Below are 19,912 nucleotides of genomic sequence, written 5' to 3'. Positions count from 1 at the left end.
CTCACACATCCACTCACACCCATACAACCACTCACATATCCAGTCACAGACCCACACATCCATTCACACAGTCACTCACACAGCCTCTCATACACTACTTACACACCACAGTTACACACCCATTTACACACCCACACAATAACTTACACACCCACTCACAGACCTACAAAACTGATCACATACCCACAGATCCACAAAGCCACTCACACATTCACTCACACACCAACTTACTCACATACCCACTCACTCACTCACATGCCCACCCACACAATCATTCACACAACCACTCACATGCCCACTCACACACCCTTACAGCCATTCACACATCCACTCACAGACCCACAAAACCAATCAGACACCAATTCACAGGCCCAAACAGTTAATCACATACCCACTCATATACCCTATTACCCACCCACACAACTCACACACCCTCTCACACACCCTTACAGCCACTCACACAGCCACTCACACAGCCACTCACAGGCCCACTAAACTACTCACTCACCCACACAGTCACTCACATACTGATTCATACACACACAAAGCCACACACACACAGCCACTCACACACCCATATAACCACTTGCACACTCACACAGCAACTCAGACACAGGCAGTGATGCACTTATAGAAATTGAAATAGCATAATGTTTGTATTAAATGTAATGTTGTTTTAGTATTGAATGTGTGTAATATACCTGGCTGATCCCTTATTTGTCTGAGGATTCGTGACAGATCCATGGATCCATAAAATGAATTTTAAAAACCAGAAAGACTTGGTGTGTGGACTTGTGAAGATGTATCTTAGTAAATTTGACTTGTGGGTCAAATTGTAGTACAATCTATATTAAAAAAAAAGACAATGACATTCACTAAAACCCAAAAGGTTACAAATACGTTATAGTTAGGTAATAGCAATAAAAACCATAGTAATTCACTGAAAAAAACGAAACGTTGCAGGGACGTTATAATTAGGAAATAGATTTTATTTTTTAAATGTAGAAATTCATTGAAAAAACAAAGGTTACAGGAATGTTATAGTTAGGAAATAGAATTTTTTTCAAAATGTAGAAGTTCACTGAAAAAACAAAAGCTATAGGGATGTTATAGTTACGTTCAGATTTTATACACACAAAACCATAGAAATTAAGCAGTTATAGTTACCTGCGCGAACTGTAACTTATGACTTCTGCAATGCACTGCTTACGACATCACACCTATAGCATACACACAGTTTTAAATTGCTGTAATCTTAGTCTATTGGATAGAAACTACTGATGGAACTAAATAAAGCCTTGTTCTATTTCATATAGGAGTATAGTCTACCAGCTATCCAAATTATCTTCTCTTGAGCTGGAGAAAACAGCATTGAATTTTCAAATAGAAATTCTATTCTTAAATGAATGCATGAACTCTAGCAAACCTGAGCTAGGCAAATATATATTTAGGTTTTTACTTCATCTGAAATAATCACATATCTGCAAGTATTTAAAAAAAATAAAACCTTATTTGTGGCAGATCGGACTGCTATCGGAGATGATGAAATATATGAAGCACCTTGTCTGTCGGAGCTCACAGGTAGCCTTCACCCCATTTCTAGACCATATATTACAGTTGGAGTCATGAAAGATAGTAGGGGAAAAGAATGGCCACAAAGTGTCATATAATGATTGATATCAATGACTTTGTACATTTTACACCTCTCACACTATATGTGCCTAGAATCTAAAACAGTCTAAAATCTGTCCCATTGTTAGTAATTGGGGGTCAGTGTGTCTGTAGAAACAACAATTAATATCCTCTTTGTTGGAAAGTGGATCTCAATAGATTATTCTCATGCTCAACCCTGAGTAACTTGGCTGCGAGCAGACGGGTATGTAAAACATCTAAAAGCACCAATTCAGTAAATAATTAAGACTCAACCCAAAAAAAAAATCCCACACCAATTTATAAAGATAGTAAATATTGTTATCTTTAAAATTATACAAAAACAACAAAAATCCAATGTAGGAAACAGGAGATATGAATGTAACACTATATAGCAACTAGTAACCACTATAGGACATCTGGTCACGCTTGACCAGGACAAAGTTAAAGTTTCAAGCCTAACCGCGTTGGAGCCCTGTTTGGATACCCCTCGCGGTAGGCCTCGGTCAAAATTTTACATTGGGACTTGAAAAATGTTCTGGAGCTCTTTCTGCCGTGGCCTGTCAATGCTTTTTACCAGTCTGGATTCGATGACAGTTCACTGGCTTGCTTTCAAGGGAGCTCCCTGCCGAACCCTGGTAGGAGACCTCCAGAGCTTTTCAGCGGGACGAACCGGCAGGTCAGGCCGGCTCACGATTGAAGGTGGCCGGCTTGCCTCTTGTGGTTGAGTCGATCCCCATTTGGAGCTTTTTTCCAAAGTTGCTCCAAATGTCTCCAAAATTCTGGAACTTCCTCCTGAAGTTTTTGGGGAGGGCCCCAAATGTTCAAAACACAATCTAACTGTCTGGAACTGCCAAGATGGTCCTTGAAAGGTTGGGACCACAATTCCCGCAATGCACTTGGATGAAACCCCTAGAGATCCACTGGACGCACTTCAGGCAGGGGGATTCTTGGTGGTGATGGTCCAGGTGAGCTCTGTTAACCTGTATCAGGGAGTCAACTCTTTATTCCTCTTGAAGCAAGTTACAGCCAAAGGGCTATAGTTCCTGATAATACAGCAGGAGCAGTCAGTCAGAATGCAGGACCTGATGCGCAAATCAAGTTTCCAGCTTGGCAAACCTTCTTCTTCTCTTAGTTTCAAACAGCAGATTTGAGAGGCTCTGCACCTCTCACATATTTATTCAGTGTTCTCTGGGATCAAGCATGAGCCTACTTCCACCCACTGAGGTGCAGGGCAATACCCCGGAGCATAACCACTTCCTCCCAAGTGTGGCACAATCTTCTCCCAGAAAGCACTATTCCCCCAAAATTCAGTATGGCTGACATTTCAGCAGAGGTGTGAGAACCTCCAGTATGGCTCAGTTCCATAACTCTCCTCTCCCTACCATCTGTAATTTCCTGCCACATGGCAGGGTCAGAGGGGCTGGTGCGTAGATGAACCTACCATTCCTTGCTAGTCCTATTTACACTTTGAAGCTTAATGCTTTACAACCCCTTCCCCCGCTATTGTATTCCTGAGTAGCAGTGCTCTCTCCACCAGAAAGCCTCTCCCTGGATGAGCCACTTATCACTTCATCACAGCAGCCTGGCTAATCCTGTTAGCTCTGACCAATCAGGGAAGAGGGCAGTAAGAATTAATTTTGGTTTACAGACAAGGAAGTCAAAAATTATTTTCTGTACATTTTAGGATAAATTCAGCAACAGAATATTCCTAGGTTTATCAATCCCATTCTCCTAGTCCGTGATTAATATCTTATTTCAATTCCTAGCGATAGTTGTGAATTCATAAACTATTGCCATGTTATCCTTTGGGGCTAGGCATCTACAGTAGGGAACCTGCAATGTGTAATTTCCGCCTTATCTTGTCAGTGGACTTCTCCATTGCCTGCACAGCTCCGCCTGGTAGCTGCTGCCCCCATAGCAGCTGCTGACCTTCTGGTCAGTGGTTTGTGGCCCTTCCACCTGCCCCTCATCTCTGGTGGTCCAGTGGTAGAGTGTCTCTGCTCTACGTTCTGTTTCTCTGCCTTCTGATCTCTTTTTCCCTCCTTTTTATTTTCTTTGCTTTTCTCTGCTTCATTTAATGTTTTTCCTCTCTTGCCTCTTATTGCTCCTTTTCTCCATGTCACTGCCACAGCTCAGCCCCGCTGATTCGAGATTCCTGCTTTCCCACCTCCCAGCTTTTGAGCCCTCCCCCTCACACTGAGGGCTGGACGGTAAAGGTGCAATCCACTGATCTCATCCCTGGTGGTTCAGTGGTAGAGTCTCTACTCTGCCACCTAACACTCTGCCTTCTGATCTCTTTTAACCTCCTTTTCATTTTCCTTGGCTTTTCTCGGCTTCTTTTCACTTTTTTCTCTCTTCCCTCTTTTTGCGCCTTTTTTCTCTGTCCCTGCCCTTCCCCTGTGTGCCGAAGGCGCACCAAAGTCAAACCAATCTGTACCCGTCCTCACCTGGACCGCGCCCAGCGTCGCAGACCCTGGTTCTCAGACATTCCACTGCTATGACTCCAGCACCCTCCATGCCCTCAAGCACGAGACCCCACACTGCCTGCCACCAGACATGCCCGATAGACACCCAGGGCCCTTTTACCTACTGGAACTGCAGCTGCACCTTTGCCTGCCACCACACACCAGCCCAACCCACCATACCACTGATAAACACTGGACCCGGAATCTTCAGCTGCATCCTGCTCAACACACTCTCCCTCCACAAACATGCAGTGGGTGGAATTCTGGTACCTGCTCGACTCCGTCTACCCTGACATCGCCTTGTTCAAGAAAACCTGGATCAACTCCACCTCTGTCCCAGACATCACCATCAATATCCTGGACAGCTACAAGATCATCCACAACGACTGAGTCAAGAAACCAGTGGGAGGCACTGCCATCGTACACAAAACCACCCTTCACCTCACCACCCATGCGGACGATCTCTCGACCAACATGGAGCATGGAGCACCTCCATTCCCAGGCCAAGACCAACCCAATCGCTGTTTCGAGAATCTGCCTGGATCCTGCCTGTTCTTTTCATCAGCCAGAATCCATGGACAGCTATAGGATCAGCCGCTGTGTTGTCTCGTGCAAGTGTAGTTAGGGCCTATATCTACCTTGGACATCTTTGTACTTTACAAGCTGGGAGCTCTAGGAAGGTGGGACAAGTGGCACCTAAGAAGACCTTTTGTACTCATGAAATCCTCAGTTTGTTAGCCTCTCATCCTGTTAGAACCTCGACCGTACTGCTTCCCTGTCTGGGAACCTGACGCTACTGTTCTAGCCAATCTGGGCTCAGAGTCTACTGAAAGTCCATATCCTATCGGGTATCCGGGTGCATATATTGTGATTATCCACTCCAGGCACGTCCTCCCTTGTCAGACATATTACCATTGCACCCTAAAGAATGTATTGGGATTAATCACCGAAACGCACATCAGCGCTGGAACTCCTTTTTGGCAATGACATATACCCCTTGTTATTTCCCTCGAAAAATAATTTTTAAACATGAAGTGCAACATCGACTGATTAATTACATTTTGTGTTCAATCCGTTTGTCGTTTTTTTTCACTGTATTTAACATCTATAGCATCCTAGTTATGTGATTTTCTCCTATCATTCTGTGTGGGGGAGTGTGTCATTGTGTACAAATATATTTTTTTGCTTAACATTAAACCCTGAGTCTGTAGGATGTATGATTATGTGTGGGTATTTCTCTGTTTGCCTGAATGAATGCTTGTGTGTGAGGTAGGGTGTGCTTGGATGTTTCTTGATATTACTTTTATTCTGTCTTTATTCTAATTGCAAAAAATAGAATGAATTAATAAAATGTTGATATGTTTGGTACGTAAAGCGCTGTGTATCATATTTTGGAAGGTTTTCAGATTTGTAGTTTTGTATCAGTGACCAGTAGCACTACATGACTGTGTACAAAGGCAGAGTATTTATTTATTGAGCATTTCCAGACCAAACCGACCACCACCCTCTACAGCACCCTCATCTACAGACCTCCCCCTGCACCCCACCCACCCTTCAGCGATTTCATCATAGACTTCATCGCACCCCACGCTCCTGCCTCCACAGACTACATCCTCTTCAGCAACCTCAAACTTCACCTGGACAACTCCAATGACAAAAACACCTTGTCCCTTCTGGAGAACCTCGCCAACCAAAGACTCAAACAACTGGTCACCTCCCTATCCCACTCAGCAGGACACACGCTCGACCCCATCTTCTCTGCCAGCGACAACATCACCTTCAGCCACACCACCGAGCTGCATTGGATTGACGACCGCTGTGTCCACTTCTCCTTCACCAGACCCACTGCACACCACCATTACCCTCGCAGAAGTTGTAACAAGGTCACCGAAGAACAGCTCACCACCTCCCTCAGAAAAACTGCTCCAACAACATCCATAGATGCCAGCACCTCAGCACGCTACCTCCAACGATGGATCTTTGACTGCACCGACTCTCTGGCAAGCCCCAAGCATGCAACACTCCAAGAAAGCCAGCTGGTTTTCTACCACCTTTCATGAATACAGATGCACCTGTAGATGGCTCAAGAAGAGATGGGGGAGCAGCAAGGCCCCAGAAGACCACTCAGCCTTCAAGACCACATTCAACGCACACCACCACCTCATCAGAACAACGAAGAAAGTGGCTCTACAAGCAAGGATCAATGCTGATGCACTCAATAGTAAAGAACTCTACGCTCTGGTCAAAGAATTCACCAGCCCCACCACAGAGACAGCTGACATCCCTCTCACTGGACTGGATGATCCTAATCATCAAAACATCAAAACGACTATCAGATGCCATCTTGATTGACATCCAAGCCACAGAGAGCCACTTCAAAGCTACCATCACCTCATATAAGAAAAAGTTAGATGATCAAAACAGGGAAATTAATGAATACAAAGATTATCTAACCCAGGCCAAAATCAAAAAATTTGACAAAGACCTTAAAAAATTTAGCTACGCAAAAGTGTACCCATATTCAGAAGATGACTATACACCACAGACAAGTGGCACCAATATGTCCAACTCCTCAGGCGATGACAGTTCGGTCTCCAGTGGTTCCAGCACCACCTCAAACAAAAGAGGAGGAAGAGCTAGACGTGGACAACGCTGGCCTAACACCTGGCAAGGTGGACAACAAGGACATTTCTACGGCCCTGCGCCGAACTTTGGCCACATACCAAACCCATACTACGGCCTCCCACCAATGTACCCACCAGGACCAATGCCTCTATTTGCAGGCAACCAAATACCGCAGATTCCTTTTTTAGGACAGGGCCGAAGAGCACGGGGCAGAAGAAGAACATACCAACCACAACCGCAAGTCCATTGGGCAGAAGAAGAGAATCCAGTGAGTTCGAACACACGCCAGAAGGCGAAAGAGGCAACGCCGGGACCCAGCAAGCACTAAGGCTGACTGACCAACCATCATTGGTATTCAACCTATCAAGCATCCCCTTGTCCAATAAAGAGCTGACAGTCCTGGAGAAAGGCCTGTCGTTTGTCCCCACCACCAGACTCGACAAATTCAAATTACATGTGGAATTGGCGCAATTTTTCAGAAAACTAAAACTGAAATCTTACTTTGAGAAACCATCCTCCGAAACTGATCAACCCAACGATAACCACAATATCACGGGTCTCAGAATCAAATCTACATTTGTCCCGCCACCTTCCACCATCCCCTCAGAAATCACAACATTTGAACAAGCGGTATACAATGACATAGAGAAACTCAGCCCCACCAACGGCTTCAACAATCTATCCTGGGAAGACAGGAAAACCATACAACGCCTACAAAACAACCCCGCTATCGTCATAAAACCAGCGGACAAGGGAGGAGGCATTGTCTTACAGGACAAAACTGACTACGACGCAGAGTGTCGCAGATTACTGAGTGACGATAGGAACTACCGTCAACTAGACCATGACCCCACAGAAGGACTACGGACGACAATCCATGCACTAGTCAAGAGGGCTGCTGATGCGGAACACATCTCCAAACAGGAAGCTGACTACTTATGTCCTGCACACATCAGAACCCCCTACTTCTACACGGTACCCAAGGTCCACAAGGGCAAGACCCCCCCTCCAGGCCGACCTATCGTGTCAGGCATAAACTCCCTGTTGGAACCACTATCACGGTACTGTGATTTCTTCTTCAATCCCCTAGTGCAAGGAACACCAACCTATATAAAAGATACCAAACACCTCCTACAGGTCATCAATAACATGGAGTTCAACACAGACACACAACTCCTGGTAGGGCTAGATGTGGAGAGCCTGTACACCAGTCTCCCCCAGGACGCAACTCTGGCTGTCTTCCATGATATTCTATTGGAATCCCCTTGGCCTTATCAGACCCCGAGGGACTTCATACTAGCATGCGCAACCCTGGCTCTCAAAGAGAATTACGTTGAATATGAAGGTACCTTCTTTTTGCAAACGAACGGAACTTCTATGGGCAGCGTCTTCGCCCCGAGCGTGGCAGGATTGTATGTACACAACTTTGAACGCACCCATATCGCCACTGACACCAACCCCTTCAGCCATCACATCTTGAACTGGCACAGATACATAGATGACATTTTAGTCATCTGGCAGGGATCCCAGATTGACTTAGACAGATTCATGTCCTGGCTCAACGAAAGGGACCCATATCTGAGGTTCACTAGCACAGCTAGCAACCAACAGCTCCCATTCCTGGACCTAGATATTAGAGTCAAAGATGGGACATTGGTCACCAAAACCTATTACAAACCCACTGCAAGGAACTCATTGCTCCATTTCACGAGCTTTCACCCCCGTCCACTCAGAGAGAACCTGCCATATGGCCAGTTTCTTCGTATACGTAGAAATTGCACCAGTATCACAGATTACAAACAACAATCTGCGAGCTTGGCCACCAAATTGGAAAATCGTGGCTACCCAAAAGCTATCATTCGTAAAACTCAGAAACGGGCCAGAAACCAAAACCGTGATGCCTTACTGGACAATGTTACCAAAGAGGACCAAGAACAACCCATCACTTGTGTCACCACCTACAACTCAGTGTCCAATGAGATAGCAAAGATCGTCAAAAAACACTGGAGAATAATCAACTCTGGACAGAGGACGTGGGACACCCCGAGATTTGCGTATAAACGATGCAATAATCTTAAAGATCAATTGGTCAGCACCAGACCCAGACCACCACAAAAACAACAAGCGAACACTGTCCTGAATGCATGGGGCCTACCTAAGGTCACGGGACATTACCCCTGCAATGACTGCAGCGTGTGCCACCTAACGACACACACTAAGACACTGGACCTGGAGCCCAACAAAACCTGGACCCAACGCAATCACACCAATTGCAACTCATGCAATGTGGTATACCTCCTCACATGCACATGTGGCCTTCGATATGTGGGGAAGACGACACGCAAAGTCAAGACCAGAATAACGGAGCATCGCAGTACCATCAGATGCAAGAGAAATATCAGCAGACTGACCAATCACTTCATCAACCACTGCCACACACCCAATGACCTCAGCTGGACGGTCATTGAGCAAATTCCAGAGAGCACATTTGATAACGACAAAAAACTACTCAGTAAAGAACAGCGATGGATATATCGCCTTTCTACGGCAACCCAGGGCCTCAATGACGCAATCCCTTGGAACTCTTTGACATGCCCATGACTATTAAGAGCATACCAACATTTATCTCCTAGTAGAAGTCCCTCTTTGTACAATATCTCTCTGAGATAGAGCCCCACAGTTCCTATTACTGGTATAACGGTGCACCCATGATTATTTCATTAACATTTGGTACTCGAGCAGAATACCTCCTCACATGTGCCAAGGAAATACCACTGGCAACTGTTTAGCGCATCAACTGTTTAGCGCATTAACCAAACACATCGCGCTATTGAGCCCCAGCAGTGGAAAACCAAGTGTCCCGCTCCCGCGCAGGCGCACTGACAGGCCAACACGCGCTTCCCACAACGCGCATGCGCAGAGAAGAGACCTACGCCCGCGCATGCGCACTGACACCGGTGGCAACACGCATGCGCGAACGCGACCCGTGTACAACAGAAAGCAGCCGAGCGCCCGCGTTAGCACCATGACTCAACAGTTTGAGTCTGTCCTCCCTCACACAGATGCTAGCAATCAACCAATTACCTATGGTATAAAACGACTGGCGATACCGGCCACTCTGCACCGGTATGTGAAGGAGGCACAACAGGTCCAGAGCGGATCCTAACCAGAAAAGCTGTGAGTATAGCTGAACAACCATCACGACCACGGGTAAGCGCTACCTTCTCTCCCTTACAGGTCTCCTAATCATAGTGGCCAAAAACCTTTGTTCTCCACAGGGTCAACCCCCTGCCTCTTCACAACCATGAAGCACATTGATGCTTAAACTAGCGTGAGCAACAACCTTGCGTCCTTTCTTCACAGATATGCACTATGGTTGTAATTACCGTGTTTTAGCCACTCCACTCCCGAACTACAAGTGCGAACCTCACCTTAATGGTACCACCAATACCATTACACTAATAGCCGCCTATAGCCTGCACAATTACCGCTATGAAGCCGGTTTTCAGATGTATACAATGCAGTACATTGAACTGACTCTTCCTTTTCCCCTGTATGTTCTGTCTTCGTCTTTTTGTTACATGTACAGGTGTTCAGAGAAGGGAATCCCCCCTCTCACACATAGATAAACACTTCAGGGCGTGTATACACATAGTCTGAATAAACACACCCACTAGTTTAAATCACATACACTTTATTTTATTTAGTCCTGAAGAAAGCCAGCTTATTCATAAGGCACTGGCTGAAACATGTTGACTTACCATGGATGTAGGAGGTCGTAACTTGCCACCAACATCCCACAGCCTTATTTTTAACCGCTGACAGTGGCCCAGGTATTAAAGTCTAATTTACCCACGGGTACTGGGACCACCGCCAAGCCGTTTTAACGTCACATTCACAACATCCATCACCGCACACTCAGCGACATACCAGCTCCGCTGTAATCAGGCGTCGAAGCACACCCGGGATACGCTAGGTGTCACTGGGTGGGCCCGATGATGAAGCATGCCACCAACTAGGTTGGTGGGTTAGGGCTTCATGAGCATACCAACCAGATGCTCTCATGACAAAACATACCTGAGTAATTTCTATTTCTAAATGCATAAGCTAGTCTCCTTTTGATTAACATTATATAAACCCCGGGGATAAGGACTAGCTTTCTGGTCCTCTCTCTCTCTCTTGATACGTAGTCATCCCTCTCACAAGACCTCTGCAACAACCTCAGACCCACTTCCTCCACAAGATCCTAGAGATATACGACAACTTCAACAGCCTCAATGACCAAGACCCTCCCACCCCACCCACAACCACCACACCCTACAAAGCCAGACCCCAACAGACCCTACTCAGCTGGATTTCCCTCAACGCAGTTGACATCCTCAAGATCATGAAGAGCATCCACTCTGGAGCACCCTCGGACCTTTGTCCACTTCACATCTTCCACAGAGCAGACACCACCATCGCCACAAACTATGCCACACCATCAACTACTCCAACTCCACCACCTTCCTGGAATACTGGAAACACGCAGAGATCAAACCCATGCTTACAAATCCCTCTACTGATCCGTCTGACCTCAAGAACTTTAGACACATCTCTCTTCTCGTCTTCCTAGCCATGGTCATCAAGAAGGCCATCAATGGCCAACTTTCCAAGTTCATCAAAGCGAACCACATCCAGGACCTCTCGGAATTCGGCTTCCGAAGCCACCACTGCACCGAGACAGCCCACCTCGCTGCCACAGATGACGTTCAGGCCCTCTTCGACTAATGCAAAACAGCAACCCTTATCCTCCCGGGCTTCTCGGCTGCCTTCAATACCATCTTTCACTGTACCCTGTACACAAGACTCCACGATGCCAGCTTCCACGACAAAGCCATGGAAAGGATCCGCTCCTTTCTCTCCAATCAAACACAGAGTCAGACTTCCTCCATTCCTCTCGGAACCCACGGAGATCAGGTGCGGAATGCCTCAGGGCTTCTCCCTGAGCCCCAATCTTTTCAACATCTACTTGGCCCCGCTCGCAGTCATCGTCTGGAACCACAAACTCAACATCCTCTTCTATGCTGACACCCAGCTGATTCTCTCCCTAACCGACAAACTCACAGTCAACACAAACAACTTCACAACAGGATAAAGGCTGTCCCACCTGGATGAAGAACAGCTGCCTCAAGCTCAACTCAGAGAAGACCGAAGTCCTCATCATGGGCTCCACCCCCTGTGCCTGGGACGACTCCTGGTGGACGCAGCACTTGGACCCCCACACACACAGACCACGCATGGAACCTCAGCATCGTCCTGGACTCCTCGCTTACCATGAGCCGCCAGATCAATGCTATCTCATCATCCTGCTTCCTCATGGTATGCCTGCTTCATAAGATATTCGAGTGGAACCCCACCGAATCTAGAAAGACGGTCACCCACGCACTCATCAGTAAGCAGAATCGACTACGACAATGCACTCTATGCCGGCATTACCCAGAAACTCCTGATGAAACTGCAGAACTTTCAGAACGCCATCGCCAGACTCATCCTCTGCTGAAGCCACATCACCAGCCACCTGATAGACCTCCACTGGCTCCCAGTCAACAAAATATTCATCTTCAAGCTCTCCACACATGCCTGCAAAGACCTATATGACGCGGGACCTGCATACCTCAACCACTGCCTCGCATTCCACGCACCCATCGGAGACCTCCGCTCTGCCCAACTGGCCCTGGCGACCGTCCGATGTATCCGCAAGACCACAGTCGGTGGTAAATCCTACATCAAAGCAATTACCTGGTACACCCTGCCTCTCCAACGCAGGCAATCACTGTCACTGCCTCAATTCAGAAAGGACCTCAAGACCTGGCTCTTCAACTCAACGCAGTGCCTTTGACGGACCAGCAGACCCTTACAGTGAGTAGTTGTGCTTCACAAACAATCTGATTGAATGAATGTCAGGGCATGTAAAACATATTTTATAAGGACCATGCTTATAGTTAGATGACCCCCGCCCCTGGGACACCTAGGGGAGACTTTGCAAAAATAGTGTAGATCCTCACTCTACACTGTTCCTAGCACCAAAGTCGATTTTGGGAGGAACTTTACTAAAATGGGAAAACTGAAATGTGCAATTTCTCAATTCCCAGGGCATTAAAAACCTATTTTATAATGGCTCTCCTTATAATGACATGACCCCCCCCCACAACCATGGAAAACCTAGTGGAGACCCTGGGGGATCTAAAATGCCACAATACTGTAGTTTATCACTTTTTAAGTGCCCCTGCCACCATAGACGCATTTGGGAGCAATTTACTTTTAAAAGCAGTGCTGCAACACAGGGCTGCTTTTAAAATGAACTCGGGCTCTCAGCAATGCACGTGTGCAAGGGCAGAAAAGGCTGCTGGCCTCTAAACTGCCATGCCCTGTTATATATTAGAGTCTTATAGGTAGTTTTAATCCCCATGCCCTACTATCTAATAGGAACTTATGGGGCACATGCATCAAGGTAATCATTTGCGATAACCAAATAGCGAATTTTAAGGATTCACTATTTGGTAATCACAAATGCCTATGCTTGATGGATTTGCAAATATTTTTGCGAATCCTTAACATTCCTCTATTGCGAATAGCAAATTGAGATTTGCAATTAAGGAATGGCTTCCCATTCACTCCTATAGGCATAAAGGCCCATAGGAATGAATTTGCAAGGGTGATAGCGGACCAAAAGGCTACCCTGATGCTCCCCAGTACAGGTAAGTGTGCACATGTGGCGCACATACATGCCATATGTGCGCTACATGGCACTTAGAAAAATGTAAAAAGAGGGCATTTTTCTAAGGATTTACAAATTACCACCAACTTGAAGTTGGTGGTAATTTGTGAATTGTTAAAGCAGGGACGCAATTATTCCATACTTTCTGCAAATTTTGTGCTTACCTATTTTGCAAATTTGCATTTGGGTTGATGCATCTCAAATGCCAAAATACCGGTCGGTATTTTGGTCGATCCATGTGTCCCATAGAGTAGGTCCTGCCAATTGTAACTGTACCTTAATATATAGTGTACTCTCTTGTATGTGTGTGTTTTCACTGTGTTGTCAACATAGTACTGGCCCTGGGCCTATTTAGACAGAGCACAGGGACAGTCAGAGGCAGTTACAACCAGTACCAGTTAGCAGAAAATAGGGGTGCAAAGGGCACACAGGATGACTTTGCAACACTTTTGGTACATGCAACACTCTTTATTACATTTTTCCTTTAGGAGGCAGCAAATACATTGTCCCATCTCTGCCCAACAGGACAACTGAATGTCAGGGAAGTCCCAACCTCTCTTGGGGCTGTTTAATTAATCCACTGGATCTTCTTGCTCTTTAATTTCTGCATCTAAAGCTGCCAATGGCTGAGTCTAGCTGATGTACTGTGTATTCCTCAGACACTATTCAAACTACAACCTACATTGAATCTCATTGCTAATCTCAGGGGATCTTCTAAAACAATATATACCTAAAATGTGCAACTGGCATCATTTATCAACCAGTCTTGTTGAGTGATGTAATATGGTGAAAATTAGTATTTCCCCACAATATCGATATTTGTTCCTCGCAATCCTGCTTCTTGTTCCCAATTCCTTCTTTATGTAGCACCATTACCACCGCCATAACATTACCACCACTACCATTATTGTCAACATTGCCCAACCATTACTACCACCACCATTACAACTACATCCCCCATCATGCACCTTCCCGTGTAATATTACCAGCACCACCATTATCACACCGCTTCCTCTATCACTATCATCACTGCCACTGTCATTAGTATCACTATCACCACTGCTGCCACCACTGCCACTGTTATCACCACCAGTACTTTTACCACAGTTACCAGTACTATCTACAACATGAATAACACTATCACACCATTTCCAGTATTACCATCCCGACTACCCTTATACAACAATGAAAGAGACCAGCACCAACACAACTATCAACATCATTGTTAATAGTATCATTACTACCACCACAGCAGCAGCATCCCTATCACTAGCCCCACCATGACCACCACTCCTACTGCAAACATTATAACCACCATCACCGTTACTACCACCATCACTACAATCATTAATATCACCATCCATCACCAACTACTGCCACCACCCCAAAGTTGCCATTTGCCTGAGCCTGTTTTTGACAGTGATAGAAAAAGTGTGATGTGGGCATCACTGTGAGACATATTGTGTGGGTTCTATCAGCAATTATAAAAACAGCCAGACCCTTTGGATTTGCCACTGCATATTTCTATTTGGATCCAACGTTGGACAGTGTTCAGAACTCACTACCTTCCTTTTTGAAGTTTTGGTTAGGACTTTCTTGTGTTGGCCTGTTCTACCCAGTTGGCCACAACAGTCTTCTTCAGATCACACTAGTGTTCTGCGCTATAGGCTTGAAAAACACTGTTGTAAAAAAAACATTAATTAAAACAGAATGCAAAAAGTGGTACCAGAACCTACCTTGTTTAAGATAAACAGCCACTCCTAAAATGATGAGTAGTATAAGAGTTTTGATGGCAAGTGAAGAGTAGAGCAGAATGCCATGTAAAGAACTGCCATTTCCTGATTTGAACTTGAAGAAGTAGACGGCTCCCTCAGCTTTTCCATGGTTGTTTGAGGCCATGCATGTGTATTTTCCATCCTGGTTTAGGTAGTGCAACTCTGTTATTTGATGTACATAGTTTGTCTTTGCAAGTGGAGTGTGGTTCTTGTGTTCAGGGTTAATCCAATGCAAAGATGGGACTGGCTCGCCTTCCGCTGTGCAGCGTGCACTGTAGCCATGATTGACATCAAACCCAACCGTGATATTGAGAATCCTGGGCGGAGCTAGAAAATTAAAAAAAAAAGGTACATCCAGTGTAATGCCTGCTGATATATGCATCATAAATACACTTGTGAACATCTCCAGATGAGTAACAGACAAATAGCAACATAACAAGCAAGAGTGACATGTAGATTGTGAAGAAGATGGGGTTCAATTCTTCTAATATTACATTTTTGTTATGCCTGGGATGAAAAAATGTGTTTTACTTTCCTGGAAGCAATTTAAATAAACTATCATGAGGCTCCTTATATAGTTTGTCAGAACAATTTCTAGAGTGTTGGCTTCTGAGGTTCAATGAGGCCGGGTCAAACAGGAATACACCTGTAAGACCTCCCATGGTCTTAGTCAATAAGCAAGCTGCTTTAGTGGTAACCATTAGAGAGGAGAAAGACTCAGGAATGAAAGGCTCTGTGGTGAGACCTTGATAACCAATGGCAATAGGTGAAACCAATACTCCACCTTCAATCATGGACAGATTACCAGACCTAATGTGTGAAGTCACACCCCACGTCCTTCCCCTGCCTTCTCCAGGGCACATAAATGTGTTTTTTTCTGAGAACTGGACACCAGAGGACAACGTAGTGCTTGTGGACATGCATGCTCAACAGTGGCTCTGTCACCCTGACAGATATGCTGCTGTAACAGAGGAGGGAATGCTCAGAAGGAGGTAAGTTAGGGTGTCAATCGGATAGGTGTAGTTTGTTAGATGTCAAGGGGGGGAAACACGATGGCAGGCAGGAGGGTGAGTGTCATCTGCACACTGATAGATGGAGGTATCACAACCTGCCACTACATTTCTTTGTGTCTATATTTAAAAATTGAAAACAACTGGCGATCTGATGAACTCACGGAAACAACACACATAACATAGGCAGAACAGTGATCAGGATGCTCCCTTCCAAACGGACTGAAATTTGCTAAAGAGAAAGGATCCAGGGTTTTATTTTGTTTTTAATATTCTCATTTGATTTTTCAGCAAACAATACATGGTGCTCAACAAAAGACCAGCAACCACAATTTCATTGGAGTGGAAGTACATTTGTTCAGATCTTGCAAGAATACCGTGCATTGCCAATTTATTTGTGACGATCAATAAAGTGTCAAGGAGCATGGTGTGTTACTTAGGGCCTAATTACAATGGCGATCGGTTGGGCGACCGATTGCCATTGCTGCGGGAATGAGACCACCCAACAAGGAGTCATCGATCCCACCCACCATATTTCGATAAGACCGCATGTAGGTGGTCTGAAACTGCTTTTTTCTACTGTGAAGTGTGCTGTGGCCTGAAAAAGGGCCGTAGCACAAGCCTAAGTAGAAAAAGGCATTTTTCACACATCCATGCACCGTGTGCCAGGCAACATGTGGTGCCTGGCAGACGGTGCATGGATATGTGGGAGGGAGCACCACATGTGCTCCCAGCCACTTTGCAGTGGCCCATGGCGGGTGGGAGCCCTGCTTGACAGAGCCCCCAAAGTCCCTTTCTGGCTGCCTTTCCATGGCGGGGGGAATGCCATGCAAAGGCAGTCAGAAAGGGACATCCTAATCCTTATGGTGGTGCCTGCGCAGGCAACACACTCATGGTAGGGACATGAGTTCGGCTCCCGCTAATGAGCCAGTCGGAGGCAGCAGTCTTTCCCCGTCATCATCGCTCTGACCGCTGATATTGTAATCTGGCAGTTGGACAGATGGCCTGGATGTTGGACGGACCTACACCGACGACCTGACGGTGGTGGTCCGCCCGACATCAAAATGAGGGCCATAGTATTTTCACATATATTATTGGGACTGTGTCGAATAGGGCATTTCAACGATCTCCCCCATAGGTATGCTGTAGTGATTCATCCAGAGACCCAATATTTTATGAAACTTCTTCGGGCACCCTCTGGCCTTATAAGTGACCTATTCAGCTGCCATGGAGAGATCCATCTCTGTTTTCCATTCCCTGAGGGTTGATTGCGCTAGAGCTCTCCAAAATGTAGCTATGTCTGTCTGTCCCACATTGTTGACAAATGGGAGACTCTGCCCTTTCAAATCTATGCAGGTGAACCCTATCGTTATATAACTTGTGGAGGGCCTTAAATTGGAGCATCCTAACTTAGACTGATTGCCACCTCCCTCGGGTGCATCAAGGATGCCATCCGGTCCATGTCATCCAGTTATCTCACCTCGCTTTCTCCTCTATCTCTCAATTTCTTTGATGAGTTGATCAGTGGTTCTTGTACCAAATCACCCAAGCCCACATGAACAAAAATTGAAAAGAAGGACACACATTTCACGGTGTCAGAAACCACAGGAAGATCCAGCAGCACAAACAAATATTTCCACCACTATCCTCATGATCAGTAGCCATGAGGATGTGATCCAGCATCTGGAGGCTAGTGGTCTCAGTACTGTGACTGAACCAAATATTAAACAATGGGTCTGCAAGAGATGGCAGTGATCAATGCATGATTTTAGATATATTTTGAGGGTGGGGTAGGAGCCAAGAGCTTGGAGTTGCAAGCATAAAATAGTGCAACTAAGAGCTGCTGTTAGTGGATGGGGGAGTTGTAAGTCAGCGCTACATGATTTGTGGCATTCTGCATGGCATACTCTGTAGCATTCATCTGTGCTGAGTGTGCGCCAATATCTGGTTAGGTGACTCATCCTGCCATGGCTATAGCTGCCTTCAGTCTTTTTCATCTTCTGTAACTTGTGGAACTGCAGGAGACTGCAGTAGCAGGTGGCAAGCGGAGGTAGATTGCAGGTTTTGCTGTGGCCTCCCCCTGAGGGAATCCTAAATGTCCTTAGCTGCCTCCAGCTTTTCTAGTGGCGTTAATGGCTCTATTGCCTCTAGCATCTTTACTGTATCATGATACCCGTCTTGTAGCTACTCTGCTCCTCTGGCCTTTTGTTAAATGGACCCAACATCAGACTTTGATGCTATAAACCATTCTTACTATGTATTCTCTGCTAAGTCAAGCTATGACCCCCCCCAAAACCTCTATCATACTTTCCCGAGGAGATAGTAGCTTCTAGATGTTTCCAACCTCACTTGTGCTGCGGCTAGCAATTTGAAGCTCAGAACCCTCCTAAAAGGTACATTTTGCAAAGGTCTTCTCTTTCATGTCTGATGCTTCCCTCCACCATTAATTGTGAATCTCCTGCTCTTCTTACTTGTAAAGTAGGAGCAAGTTGTAGAGGCGTGTTAAGTGGGTTGTAGCATCTACCCCAGCTCTGGAGAACGCAAAATGGCCTACGCCACATATGGAGCTCTGTTTACACGTCTTTATTCTTTGGCATGCAACTGTTAACTGAACGCACTAGTGGTGGCTGGCACCAATCCGGGGTGGCGGGGGCAGGGGCGAGGGGGATGTAAATAAAAGTAAATAAATAACTAACCTTATCGCCTCCTTGTCAGGACTCCGACGAACAGGAGCTAAGAAGCACCCAGGCTCCCCTGACCAATCACAACGCTGCAATGCAGCATTGTGATTGGTCTGAGCACCGTGGTTCGGCCTCAGGCAGGGACTGGGGGCCTGGAATGTCTCCATGCAGTCTGTAATGCAGCCTGCATGGAGAACATGCGAATTGTGCATGACTGTTTGGACAGCCCCAGAGGACCAGCCAAACTGTCATTGCGCACTTGGAGTGGGAAACCACTCCTCCCCTGCGAGCAGAGCAGCCCTGCCTGACCGCAAAGCAGTACTGAACATATAAAATAAAAATAACTTTGTTATTATCATTTATGTTTTTTTGATTTACACTGCTAAAAAGCAGCGGGGCAATGCTCTACCACCTCAGTGGAGGAGCCGTCATGGAATGCACTTCATCATAAACTTTTTTGGCCACACCCAGACACAACCAAATACCTCTTAACTGATTATGTAAATTTGTAAGAAGTCCACCTATGACCACAAGAGTCTTTCGCACATGATTACACAACATTACATGGGTTTCCTTTTGTTGTATGTTTGTCTGCACTCTTAGATGTCACCAGCCTTCAGGAGGCTTTCCCAGTAGTACTTTTCACCTCTAACATTTCTCATCTTATTCCTAGGTTGCTGTCCGATCTTCTTAGTGGAGATCAAAAGGCACATAAAGACAACCATTGAAGCAAAAAAAGATTCCTATGTTCTTATACATCCTAGAAGCCTATTCCTGGTGGGCTAGTAATCATTCTGGTGTTCTCCTTGGCTGAAATTACTGATACCGCGTGCATCAGGAATTACACAGGGGAGAGAACTACCTCTGGTTAAAATTTATTGGAGAATCAGTGTTTCCGCATGGGCTAACTTCTTACATGGAAGTATGCTTCCCAGGTAGGAAT

The 19,912-nt window shown here is 45.8% G+C and overlaps 1 protein-coding gene across 2 annotated transcripts in view; it reads right to left on the bottom strand.

Moving 5' to 3' along the window:
- SIGLEC15 (sialic acid binding Ig like lectin 15) overlaps window positions 1-19,912 on the bottom strand; it is a 213,663-nt gene that overhangs the window by 82,129 nt on the left and 111,622 nt on the right. For both annotated transcript variants that reach the window (XM_078677252.1, XM_078677251.1), the window contains exon 3: window positions 15,240-15,605. In XM_078677252.1, coding sequence (XP_078533378.1) covers window positions 15,240-15,605 — 366 coding nt within the window. The remainder of the gene's footprint in view (window positions 1-15,239; window positions 15,606-19,912) is intronic.

This window comes from Lissotriton helveticus, chromosome 2_1 (assembly GCF_964261635.1).
Source record: "Lissotriton helveticus chromosome 2_1, aLisHel1.1, whole genome shotgun sequence".
NCBI classification, from domain to species: domain Eukaryota; kingdom Metazoa; phylum Chordata; class Amphibia; order Caudata; family Salamandridae; genus Lissotriton; species Lissotriton helveticus.
Note: the sequence above shows the minus strand (reverse complement) of the source record. Positions and strands in the feature narration are given on the sequence as shown.